Consider the following 13376-nt stretch of genomic DNA (forward strand, 5'->3'; position numbering starts at 1 on the left):
AGTGAGACGTGCTCCGGAGCACGGCAACCGGGAGAAGGGAATTATAACTATTATATTCAGCCCAAGGGCACAACAGCCACTTTGGTCGCAAAAGTCTAGGCTTTTTTTAGGGGGCATTATGGCCACACGAGGGATGTCCCTGGGAAATTCGAGGCCTGGTGAGAATATTATCAAGTGCTTGTCAAATTGTGAATGAGATACGGATGAAGTGTGTGCAGCCTGCACAAGAAACAAATCAGAGCTCGTGCCTTTCATGGAACGTTTTTCAAATCAGACGCATCATGCAGCTTAAGAATGTATTAAAAATCAAAACATATAGGCCAACGTTTATCGCAAGTTTGTTAGCCACATGTGTGCACTCCCTTGGAAATCATTTGAAGAAAATATCCTTTCTATTTTATTCAGCTATGTTCAATTGTATTTCCATACTATAAAATAATACAAATGAATTCTAAGCAAATCTTGCCTGAAATTATTTGGTGTAGCCCACAGCCATATGGCATAGCCATATCAGCGCCTAACATAAGGACAACTCAAGAGTATGCTATTCTGTTCTTCTGAAATAGACATTTCGTTCATATCATGTTTCTTTAGACCTGTCTAAAATAATGGATTTAATGTGAAGGTGTAGGCTATATTAAATGGATTTAGACTTTTTTATGTAATGTTCCAAAGGTCTGCATCCGTATGTGTGGAAGCCAGGAGATGCGAAATGTTTGTTACAGTTTTCCAAAACTCTAAACACAAAAATGCAAACACTGCATTCAAAACTGTTTCCTCTGTCCAAAATGTTTTTTAGGTTTTTTTTGCATCAAAATGACACAGATCATATGAATAGATCTGTCTACCAACCAATAACACGAAACACTACTATGAATATCCTATCAGTAGGTTTATGCCTTTTGCATTTTCAGTGTTACACTTTAGCCGGTTGTAAAATATTATTACAGTAATGTATACCTACTCAAATATACATAAACACACCACATGCAATACAGTAACAAAAACATTGTCATTCATTTCCAAAATGCAGTATTTTTGAACACTTGTTTTGTATGTAAAACGTTCCATACCCAACAGGAGAGAACCAGGAAAAACATTCAGTAAAATAAAGGGTTTTCTGTACCCCCCCCAAAAAAATGTAAGTGGCTCATTCTTTCAAAACTCTGAAGATAAAAACATGCAAAATGTAAGAAGAAAGGCTGCATCCTGCCTCCTATTTTGGTCTGGCCACAGCACCTCATCTTCATCACAAGCGATGTTCTCCCTGGCTAAACAGCAGGGAAAGAATTTTCTGGAGTGACGGATCCAGACGCCGAAAGCCCCCACATCAACTTCACCACATGCATCCTTCATTGCCTGGAGAAGAGGCATGCGTGCAAAGGTTGGCGGTCATACACCTTCCATCACCATGCTGAAAAAAACCTCTATAATTGGGAATATGGTGGGAGGTATAGAACAATAAATTGTGGGTGGGCAGTGAACCAGTTGCGGACCAGAGCAGACCGGTGGAAACGCACGTTGTCCCAGATGACAACATACCTAGGCTGCTCTGGTCCACCCCTCTGCTCAGCTGGAATGAGGATGCCATGTAGTGTATCCAGGAATGTGATGAGAAAGGCGGTGTTGTAGGGACCACGGTTGGCATGGTGATGGAGGGTGCCTTGCTGGCTAACGGCTGTGCACATGGTGATATTCCTTCCATGCTGTCCAGGGACATTCACAATGGCACTACCCTCACCACCTGGGGGCGGCCCGTCAGGAATTCCAGGATCCAGTTGCAGAGGGAGGTGTTTAGTCCAAGGATCCTTAGCTTAGTGATGAGCATTGAGGGCACTAGGATGTTGAACGCTGAGCTGTAGTCAATGAATAGCATTCTCACGTAGGTGTTCCTTTAGTCCAGGTGGGAAAGGGCAGTGTGGAGTGCAATAGAGATGGCATCATCTGTGGATCTGTTTGGGCGGTATGCAAATTGGAGTGGGTCTAGGGTTTCCAGGATAATTGTGTTAATGTGAGCCATTACCAGCCTTTCAAAGCACTTCATGGTTACAGACGTGAGTGCTACGGGTCGGTGGTCATTTAGGCAGGTTACCTTAGTGTTCTTGGGCACAGGCACTATGGTGGTCTGCGTGAGACATGTTGGTATTACAGACTCGGACAGGGAGGTTAAAAATGTCAGTGAAGACACCTGCCGGTTGGTCAGCACATGCCCAGAGCGCAGGTCCTGGTAATCTGTCTTGTGAATAGTGACATGTTTCAAGTTCTTACTCAAATCGGCTACGGCGAGCATGATCACACAGTCGTCCGGAACAGCTGACGCTGTCATCCATGCCTCAGTGTTGCTTGCCTCGAAGCGAGCATAGAAGTGACTTAGCTCGTCTGGTAGGCTCATGTCACTGGGCAGCTCGCGGCTGTGCTTCCCTTTGTAGTCTGTAATAGTTTGCGGGTCCTGCCACCACGTAAGACGTGTTTGATGGTTCGTCAGGGGACATAGCGGGATATCTTATAAGCTTCCGGGTTAGAGTTCCGCACCTTGAAAGCGGCAGCTCAACCCTGTAGCTCAGTGCGAATGTTGCCTGTAATCCATGGATTCTGGTTGGGGTATGTACAGTTGAAGTTGGACGTTTACATACACCTTAGCCAAATACATTTAAACTCAGTTTTTCGCAATTCTTGACAGTTAATCCCAGTAAAAATTCACTGTTTTAGGTCAGTTAGGATCGGCACTTTATTTTAAGAATGTGAAATGTCAGAATAATAGTAGAGAGAATGACTTATTTCAGCTTTTATTTCTTTCATCACAATCCCAGTGGGTCAGAAGTTTACATACACTCAATTAGTATTTGGTAACATTGCCTTTACATTGTTTAACTTGGGTCAAACATTTCAGGTAGCCTTCCACAAGCTTCCCACAATAAGTTTGGTGAATTTTGGCCCATTCCTCCTGACAGAGCTGGTGGAGCTGAGTCAGGTTTGTAGGCCTCCTTGCTCGCACACGCTTTTTCAGTTCTGCACACATTTTCTATAGGATTGAGGTCAGGGCTTTGTGATGGCCACTCCAATACCTTGACTTTGTTGTCCTTAAGCCATTTTGCCACAACTTTGGAAGTATGCTTGGGGTCATTGTCCATTTGGAAGACCCATTTGCGGCCAAGCTTTAACTTCCTGACTGATGTCTTGAGATGTTGCTTCAATATATCCACATCATTTTCCTACCTCATGATGTCATCTATTTTGTGAAGTGCACCAGTCCCTTCTGCAGCAAAGCACCCTCACAACATGATGCTGCCACCCCCGTGCTTCACGGTTGGGATGGTGTTCTTCGGCTTGCAAGCCTCCCCATTTTCCTCCAAACAGTTATATTTTTGTTTCATCAGACCAGAGGACATTTCTCCAAAAAGTATGATCTTTGTCCCTATGTGCAGTTGCAAACCGTAGTCTGGCTTTTTTATGGCGGTTTTGGAGCAGTGGCTTCTTCCTTGCTGAGCGGCCTTTCAGGTTACGTCGATATAGGATTCGTTTTACTGTGGATATAGATACTTTTGTATCTGTTTCCTCCAGCATCTTCACAGGGTCCTTTGCTGTCGTTTTGGGATTGATTTGCACTTTTCGCACACCAAAGTACGTTCATCTCTAGGAGACAGAACGCGTCTCCTTCCTGAGTGGTATGACGGCTGCGTGGTCCCATGGTGTTTATACTTGCGTACTATTGTTTGTACAGATGAACGTGGTACCTTCAGGCATTTGGAAATTGCTCCCAAAGATGAACCAGACTTGTGGAGGTCTAAAATAGTTTTTCCTGAGGTCTTGACTGATTTACCTCAGTCTCGTCCAAGGTGGCTTAGCAGTTCAGACGTCTTTTTCTGTTCTGTATTGTCGTGTCCTGTATATATATATATTTACACCTTCGCATATCTTTTATTTATTTTATTATCCAAGAACTCAACTACAAAAGCTTTCCTGCAAAAGCTTTCCTGCAACCCGCTTCACCAATTACAAAAAGTATTATTTACCTCAATCTGAAAATCCATCGTGGAAGCTAGCCAGGGGCTAATTCAGAAGCTAGCCTGAAAGCTAACCAGAAGCTACTCCGATAGCTAGCCAGAAGCTAATCTGTAGCTGCCCCGAAATTAGCCGGTTTGCTGGCTAGCGTTGGTGTTTCAGCTGCCCACGTTTAGTGGTCATCAGCTATTCCTTTAGCTCGATAATCTACCGGCACTTTTGTGCAACGCGACTCGGACCGGAGCATTCCGGGACTTTTTTTTCTCTCAGTTTCCCCGGATTCCAGCCGCAGGCTCTGGACACTTGCACCTTGATTTCGCAGCTAGCTAGCTGCAAACCGTGTGACTATTGGCTTACGTCGACCCCGGAGCAAACTCAAATCATTCTGGAGCTAGCCAACTGAGGAGTTCCATCACCATCCGGACCCGTTTCTTTTGTTGCTGCTGCAGATACGGAACCCCACCGGGCCTTCACGACTGACTGCCGCGACTGACTGCCGACGTTATCTGCCCGAGGGATTTATCCAACTGGCACCTCCGTCCCGACGTTACCTGAACGCTCATCTGAGGCCCGCTAATCGTTAGCTGTCTTATCGGCTGCTATCTGAACAAGTTTATCGGACAACTATTATTATTATTATTATTTATTTATTTTATTTTTTCCCTTGGGTCACTATATCTATTTTGCCAATTTGGATTGATCCCCTCTACCACACGGAACCCCACTACACGGAACCCCACTAACCTACCGACGGAAACGCACGAGGTATCTACAAACAGACCTCCATCCTATGCTGCTACCGATAGCCATATACCCGGCCAGCTGTCTGGATCGCCACGACCCCAACCAACCTCTACTCACTGGACTCTTATTGATCACTCGATTAGCATGCCTCTCCTTAATGTAAATATGCCTTGTCCATTGCTGTTCTGGTTAGTGTTTATTGGCTTATTTCACTGTAGAGATTCTAGCCCTGCTCTCTATACCATATCCAACCTCTCAGTTCCACCACCCACATATGCGATGACATCACCTGGTTTCAATGATGTTTCTAGAGACAATATCTCTCTCATCATCACTCAATACCTAGGTTTACCTCCACTGTATTCACATCCTACCATACCTTTGTCTGTACATTATTCCTTTAAACTATTTTATCGCCCCCAGAAACTTCCTTTTACTCTCTGCTCTAGTAGCTCTAGGCGACCAATTCTCATAGCTTTTAGCCGTACCCTTATCCTACTCCTCCTCTGTTCCTCTGGTGATGTAGAGGTGAATCCAGGCCCTGCAGTACCTGGCTCCACTCCTATTCCCCAGGCGCTCTCTTTTGATGACTTCTGTAACCGTAATAGCCTTGGCTTCATGCATGTTAACATTAGAAGCCTCCTCCCTAAGTTTGTTTTGTTCACTGCTTTAGCACACTCTGCCAACCCGGATGTTTTAGCCGTGTCTGAATCCTGGCTTAGAAAGACCACCAGAAATTCAGACATTTTCATCCCCAATTACAAGATTTTCAGACAAGATAGAACGGCCAAAGGGGGCGGTGTTGCAATCTACTGCAAAGACTGCCTGCAGAGTTCTGTTATACTATCCAGGTCTGTTCCCAAACAATTTGAACTTCTACTTTTAAAAATCCACCTCTCTAAAAACAAGTCTCTCACCGTTGCCGCCTGCTATAGACCACCCTCTGCCCCCAGCTGTGCTCTGGACACTATATGTGAACTGATTGCCCCCCATCTATCTTCAGAGCTCGTGCTGCTAGGCGACCTAAATTTGAACATGCTCAACACCCCAGCCACCCTACAATCTAAGCTTGATGCCCTCAATCTCACACAAATTATCAATGAACCTACCAGGTACCACCCCAATTCCGTAAACACGGGTACCCTCATAGATATCATCCTAACAAACTTGCCCTCCAAATACACCTCTGCTGTTTTCAACCAAGATCTCAGCGATCACTGCCTCATTGCCTGCATCCGTAATGGGTCAGCGGTCAAACGACCTCCACTCATCACTGTCAAACGCTCCCTGAAACACTTCAGCGAGCAGGCCTTTCTAATCGACCTGGCCGGGGTATCCTGGAAGGATATTGATCTCATCCCGTCAGTAGAGGATGCCTGGTCATTTTTTAAAAATGCCTTCCTCACCATCTTGAATAAGCATGCCCCATTCAAGAAATTTAGAACCAGGAACAGATATAGCCCTTGGTTCTCTCCTGACCTGACTGCCCTTAACCAACAGAAAAACATCCTATGGCGTTCTGCATTAGCATCGAACAGCCCCCGTGATATGCAACTTTTCAGGGAAGCCAGAAACCAATATACACAGGCAGTTAGAACAGCCAAGGCTAGCTTTTTCAAGCAGAAATTTGCTTCCTGCAACACAAATTCAAAAAAGTTCTGGGACACCGTAAAGTCCATGGAGAATAAGAACACCTCCTCCCAGCTTCCAACCGCTCTGAAGATAGGAAACACTGTCACCACCGACAAATCCACTATAATTGAGAATTTCAAGAAGCATTTCTCTACGGCTGGCCATGCTTTCCACCTGGCTACCCCTACCCCGGACAACAGCACTGCCCTCCCCTCTGCTACTCGCCCAAGCCTTCCCCATTTCTCTTTCTCCCAAATACAGTCAGCTGATGTTCTAAATGAGCTGCAAAATCTGGACCCTTACAAATCAGCCGGGCTAGATAATCTGGACCCTTTCTTTCTAAAACTATCTGCTGAAATTGTTGCCACCCCTATTACTAGCCTCTTCAACCTCTCTTTCGTGTCGTCTGAGATCCCCAAAGATTGGAAAGCAGCTGCGGTTATCCCCCTCTTCAAAGGGGGGGACACCCTTGACCCTAACTGCTAGCTACAGACCTATATCTATCCTACCCTGCCTTTCTAAGGTCTTCGAAAGCCAAGTCAACAAACAGATTACCGACCATTTCGAATCCCACCACACCTTCTCCGCTATGCAATCTGGTTTCAGAGCTGGTCATGGGTGCACCTCAGCCACGCTCAAGGTCATAAACGATATCGTAACCGCCATCGATAGGAAACAATACTGTGCAGCCGTATTCATTGACCTGGCCAAGGCTTTTGACTCTGTCAATCACCACATCCTCATTGGCAGACTCGACAGCCTTGGTTTCTCTAATGATTGCCTCGCCTGGTTCACCAACTACTTCTCTGATCGAGTTCAGTGTGTCAAATCGGAGGGTCTGTTGTCCGGGCCTCTGGCAGTCTCTATGGGGGTGCCACAGGGTTCAATTCTTGGACCGACTCTCTTCTCTGTTTACATCAATGATGTCGCTCTTGCTGCTGGTGATTCTCTGATCCACCTCTACGCAGACGACACTATTCTGTATACTTCTGGCCCTTCTTTTGACACTGTGTTAACAACCCTCCAGGCGAGCTTCAATGCCATACAACTCTCCTTCCGTGGCCTCCAACTGCTCTTAAATACAAGTAAAACCAAATGCATGCTCTTCAACCGATCGCTGCCTGCTCCTGCCCGCCTGTCCAACATCACTACTTTGGACGGCTCTGACTTAGAATATGTGGACAACTACAAATACCTAGGTGTCTGGTTAGACTGTAAACTCTCCTTCCAGACTCACATCAAACATCTCCAATCCAAAGTCAAATCTAGAATTGGCTTCCTATTCCGCAACAAAGCATCCTTTACTCATGCTGCCAAACATACCCTTGTAAAACTGACCATCCTACCAATCCTCGACTTCGGTGATGTCATTTACAAAATAGCCTCCAAAACCCTACTCAATAAATTGGATGCAGTCTATCACAGTGCCATCCGTTTTGTCACCAAAGCCCCATATACTACCCACCACTGCGACCTGTACACTCTCGTTGGCTGGCCCTCGCTTCATACTCGTCGCCAAACCCACTGGTTCCAGGTCATCTACAAGACCCTGCTAGGTAAAGTCCCCCCTTATCTCAGCTCGCTGGTCACCATAGCAGCACCTACCTGTAGCACGCGCTCCAGCAGGTATATCTCTCTAGTCACCCCCAAAACCAATTCTTCCTTTGGACGCCTCTCCTTCCAGTTCTCTGCTGCCAATGACTGGAACGAACTACAAAAATCTCTGAAACTGGAAACACCTATCTCCCTCACTAGCTTTAAGCACCGGCTGTCAGAGCAGCTCATAGATTACTGCACCTGTACATAACCCATCTACAATTTAGCCCAAACAACTACCTCTTTACCTACTGTATTTATTTATTAATTTATTTTGCTCCTTTGCACCCCATTATTTCTGTCTCTACTTTGCACTTTCTTCCACTGCAAACCAACCATTCCAGTGTTTTTTTTAGTTTTTATTTTACTTGCTGTGTTGTACTCACTTCGCCTCCATGGCCTTTTATATTTTTATTTATTTATACATATATTTGTTTGCCTTCACCTCCCTTATCTCACCTCACTTGCTCACATTGTATATAGACTTATTTTTATTTTTTTCACTGTATTATTGACTATATGTTTGTTTTACTCCATGTGTAACTATGTGTTGTTGTATGTGTCGAACTGCTTTGCTTTATCTTGGCCAGGTCGCAATTGTAAATGAGAACGTGTTCTCAATTTGCCTACCTGGTTAAATAAAGGTTAAATAAAAATAAAATAAATAAAAATTTATTTTGATTTCCCCATGATGTCAAGCAAAGAGGCAGTGAGTTTGAAGGTAGGCCTACACTTCCAATTGACTCAAATGATGTCAATTAGCCTATCAGAAGCTTCTAAAGCCATGACATAATTTTCTGGAATTTTCCAAGCTGTGTAAAGGCACAGTCAATTTAGTGTATGTAAACTTCGGACCCACTGGAATTGTGATACAATGAGCTATAAGTGAAATAATTAGTCTGCAAACAATTGTTGGGGAAATTACTTGTCATGCACAAAGTAGATGTCCTAACCCACTTGCCAAAACTATAGTTTGTTAACAAAAAATTTGGAGTGGTTGAACCTAAGTGTATGTAAACTTCCGACTTCAACTGTACGTACTGTCACTGTCGGGTAGACGTCCTCAATGCACTTTTTGATAAAGCTAGTGACTGATCTGGTGTACTCCTCAATGCCATCGGAAGAATTCCAGGACATATTCCAGTCTGTGCTAGCAAAACAGTCCTGTAGTTTAGCATCTGATTCAAAGAACCACTTTTTAATTGATCTAGTGCTTCCTGCTTTAATTTTTGCTTGTAAGCCGGAATCACGAGTATAGAATTGTGGTCAGATTTGCCAAATGGAGGGCGAGGGAGACCTTTGTATGCATTTCTGTGTGTGGAGTACAGGTGATCTAGAAAAAAAATACCCCCTCTGGTTGCGCATTTAACATGCTGATAGAAATGAGGTAAAACTGTTTTAAGTTTCCCTGCATTAAAGTCCCCGGCCACTTGGAGCGCCGCCTTTGGGTGAGCGGTTTCCTGTTTGCTTATTTCCTTATACAGCTGACTGAGTGTGGTCTTAGTGCCAGCATCCGTCTGTGGTGGTAAAAAAACAGCCACAAAGTATAGATGGAAACTCTCTTGGCAAATAGTGTGGTCTACAGCTTATCATGAGATACTCTACTTCAGGCGCGCAAAATCTAGATACTTCCTTACAAATATGCACAGACCACCCCTCCTCATCTTACTGTGCTGTTCTATATAGCCAGTGCAGCGTATATCCCACAAGCTGAATATCCAAGTCGTCATTCAGCCACAATTCGGTGTAACATAAGAATTTTACAGTTTTTGATGTCCCGTTGGTAGGATATTCGTGATCGTACCTCTAATTTATTGTCCAATGATTGTACGTTGTCAAGTACTACTGACGGTAAAGACATTTCCCCACTTGCCGTCGGCGGATCTTTACGAGGCACCCCGCTCTGTGTCCTTTCTCTTGCCAATAACGGGGATTTTGGCTTTGTCGGGTGTCTGAAGTGCATCCTGCTTGTTGGAGAAACAGATGTGTCTAATCTGAGGTGTGTGATCGCTGTCCTGATATCCAGAAGCTCTTTTTTGCCTTAAGATACGATGGCAGAAACATTATGTACAAAATAAGTTACAAATAACGCGGGAAAAAACCACAGCACAATTGGTTAGGCGCCCGTAAAACAGCTGCCATTTCTTCCGGCGCCATTTTATGTGACAGATGTGCCATAGATCTAGAGCAGTCAATATGGTGAGACACAATACACTGGATTACAGTACTGTAATGTGTCTATACAGTGCTGATATGATGATAGTAAATTAACAGTATAGTACTTACTTACACATATTCATAGCGCTGTTCTTTAATCCTCTTGAGTTACGCTCAAATGGTACCCTGTAGACCTGTTTCATCCGGATTCGGTTGCGCTGTAATACACGGTCCAATGTAGACAAGCCCACCTTGTGAATGTTATTTAATATTGTTTGTCTGCAATTATGTAGTTCTGGATTTCTCGTAGTCTATTGTTTGCCACCACAATGTTCACAATAGCGGTCTCCTGTTCTGGTGTGAACAGCCGGTGTCTTCCACCATGGCCTGGCCGTCTCTCAGTTCTGCAGAAGATCCAGAAATATATGATTGGTTACAGTAAGCTAAAATAATAAATTTTCTTTAAATATAAATTGACATTGGCCAACAATCACTGAGTAACATAGGCCTACTGATATGTCAGACTGCAGTATACTACAGTATACATACATAAAGAGCATAGTGTAGATGGTATGCAACTTACCAGTTGTCATTTCTGAATGTACGGATGATGGATGCAACCGTGTAGTGGCTCAGGTTGGCCTGAACTCTCTGCCCAGCCTCCCTCATACTCAATCCATGGTTGAGCACATGGTCAACCAATGTGGCCCTGATTTCATCTGAGATGACTGTCCTTCCTCGTCGTCCTCTTCCTCTCACTCCTTCACCTCTAGCTCTTGCTTCACCATTGACTTCCAAAACAGGAGTGCTCATCTGTGGCCTTTTATAGTGCTAAAGCTCTGATTTCTAAGTGAACAATTCAGCAACTAGTGTTTACACCTATGAGAAGTGGGTGTTGCCAATTGGTGTGTAGAGCTTGGCATTGTGATTGGCGTTGCTTTCCAAAGGGACAAAAAATATTTACATTTTGAATGTTGTGCCTAATGTAGAGAACTGTGTGTAGTGTTTTGCAAAAAGTGTGATATAATTGAAAACTGAGTGGAAAGCAGGAATTGTGCTTGCAGAATTGCAGACTTGGTTTAGGAATTTGGTACATGAGTTTCAGGTTTCGGTGATTTGCGTTTCAAGTTCCAATTTTAGAGCGTAAACAATTGGGAAAAACTGTAATTAACGGTCAATTACAGTGAGACTGTCAAGCAAATAACTGCCAATCTCCGGCTGACACGACTTCATGACTGCCACAGCCCTGGTTATGTCAAAGGAGTGCTTTGTCTGTTTCATCTTCCTGTTTCATCTGATATCCTGTCTCATCTGATATCCTGTCTCATTGGTGCTCCAGGAGGTGCCAATGCTGCCCCAGCCCAGCTACGCCCAGTCTGGCTCTATCTACCACATCTGTTTACTGCGAGACGAATTGCTGCTGCACCAAGGTATGAGGGGGACTATAACCATGGTTGTGTGTGAAATGGCACCCTATTCCCTATATAGTGCACTACTTTTGACTAGGGCCCTGCTCAGAAGTATAGGGCTCTGGTCAAAAGTAGGCCACTATATAGGGAATAGAATGACATTTCAGATGCAACCCCATGTACTGTACAAGGCCACGTCAATGTTTTAGTATGTTTGTGTGCCAGTTGCACAGGTTGCCACATTGAATAAGTTCTATAGCACCTTGGGGTGTGTTAAATATGCTTTATAAATAAAAATCATGACAATGTTATGTAACCTGTCTGTCCAGGTGATTGTGTGTACCTGATGAGGGACAGCAGACGCACCCCAGAGGGCCAGCCAGTCAGGCAGTCCTACCGCCTCCTGTCCCATGTCAACAGGGACAAGCTGGACATCTTCCGCATTGAGAAACTCTGGAAGAGCGAAAAGTAAGGAATGGGGCAAAGGGAACACCACTTCGAGCCAGCACTGAGCAACATCAGCGATTTCATTGCTGTATTTTTGTCTGACTCTCTCGTCTCATTGTGTGTGTGCCCTGTAGGGGCGAGAGGTTTGCCTTTGGCCACCATTACTTCAGGCCCCACGAGACACACCACTCGCCCTCGCGCCGCTTCTACCACAACGAGTTGTTCCGCGTGCCGCTCTACGAGATCATCCCACTGGAGGCCGTGGTTGGGACCTGCTGTGTCCTCGACCTCTACACTTACTGCAAGGGTGAGACACACTCACACACAGTTTGTAAGGGAGATGTATAAACACACACTGAGCTAACACACATAATTATCTAAACTGACCTGTGGTGTTGTTTTCTTTCAGGACGGCCGAAGGGAGTGAAGGAGCAGGACGTGTACATCTGCGACTATCGCCTGGACAAGTCAGCGCACCTCTTCTACAAGATCCACCGCAACCGCTTCCCCGTGTGCACTAAGCCCTACGCCTTCAACCACTTCCCAAAGAGGCTGGCCCCCAAGAGAGACTTCTCGGTAAGAGGGTCCAAGAGGAGGGCCTGGGGGTTGTATTGAAGTGCTTTTCTGGAGTTTTAGTGAGGCTAGTTTGAGGTAGATTGATTGAATTTAGTGTAATCAGATTAGTGTATCAGAGTTGATTTATCAAAGATGATGGATCGGGCACTAGTGATGACTGATGTGCCTACCATTCTTTTACTGTGTGCTGTTTTTGCAAACTGTTAGTTATCCTAAGAGAGAAGATGGGGGTTCAGCTTGATAGTTAATTCTGCTCCAATTCGTATCGCTTGTTCATAAAACTAATTGTTAATAATCCCAAAATCTAAGTTGCGCATGAACAACTTGTAAGTCAACTGAAAGTCTGTTCCTTCCCAACCTCGCCTTAGCCACACTACGTTCCCGACAACTACAAGAGGAACGGGGGGCGTTCGGCCTGGAAGAGCGAGCGGCCCAAAGGAGCCTGTGAGGACGATGCTTCCCCGTGTGACCAGGTTGACAACTTCTGTCCGGAGAGTGAAAACGGAAGAGGGGTGGAAGGGGACATGGATGCTGCCCAAGAAGAAACCACACTCCCTGCGGCTGCCCAACCCCCGCAACCAGTTGGGCCAGGGGAGGGAGAAGAAGAGGAAGGGGGGCAGGAGGTAGAGGAGCATAGGGAGCTGGAGGAAGGTGCAGCAGAGATAGGAGTTGACATGCTGGAACTTCTTCCCTCCTTGTCTTCCTCACCCCTCCATCACTCTGGACTTGGCAGGAGGGAGGCGCAAAGGGATCGGCTAAACAAGATTCTGCTGGATCTGCTACACAGAACACCCAATAAGAATGGTGAGCAGG

General features: G+C 45.1%; 1 protein-coding gene across 5 annotated transcripts in view; it reads left to right on the forward strand.

Annotated features, from left to right (window-relative positions):
• LOC139558817 (histone-lysine N-methyltransferase ASH1L-like) overlaps positions 1-13376 on the forward strand; it is a 58810-nt gene that overhangs the window by 42303 nt on the left and 3131 nt on the right. For all 5 annotated transcript variants that reach the window (XM_071374288.1, XM_071374287.1, XM_071374290.1 and 2 more), the window contains exons 22-26: positions 11471-11561; positions 11870-12008; positions 12122-12294; positions 12397-12563; positions 12932-13367. In XM_071374288.1, coding sequence (XP_071230389.1) covers positions 11471-11561; positions 11870-12008; positions 12122-12294; positions 12397-12563; positions 12932-13367 — 1006 coding nt within the window. The remainder of the gene's footprint in view (positions 1-11470; positions 11562-11869; positions 12009-12121; positions 12295-12396; positions 12564-12931; positions 13368-13376) is intronic.

This window comes from Salvelinus alpinus, chromosome 29 (genome assembly GCF_045679555.1).
Source record: "Salvelinus alpinus chromosome 29, SLU_Salpinus.1, whole genome shotgun sequence".
In the NCBI taxonomy this organism is placed as follows: Eukaryota; Metazoa; Chordata; class Actinopteri; order Salmoniformes; family Salmonidae; genus Salvelinus; species Salvelinus alpinus.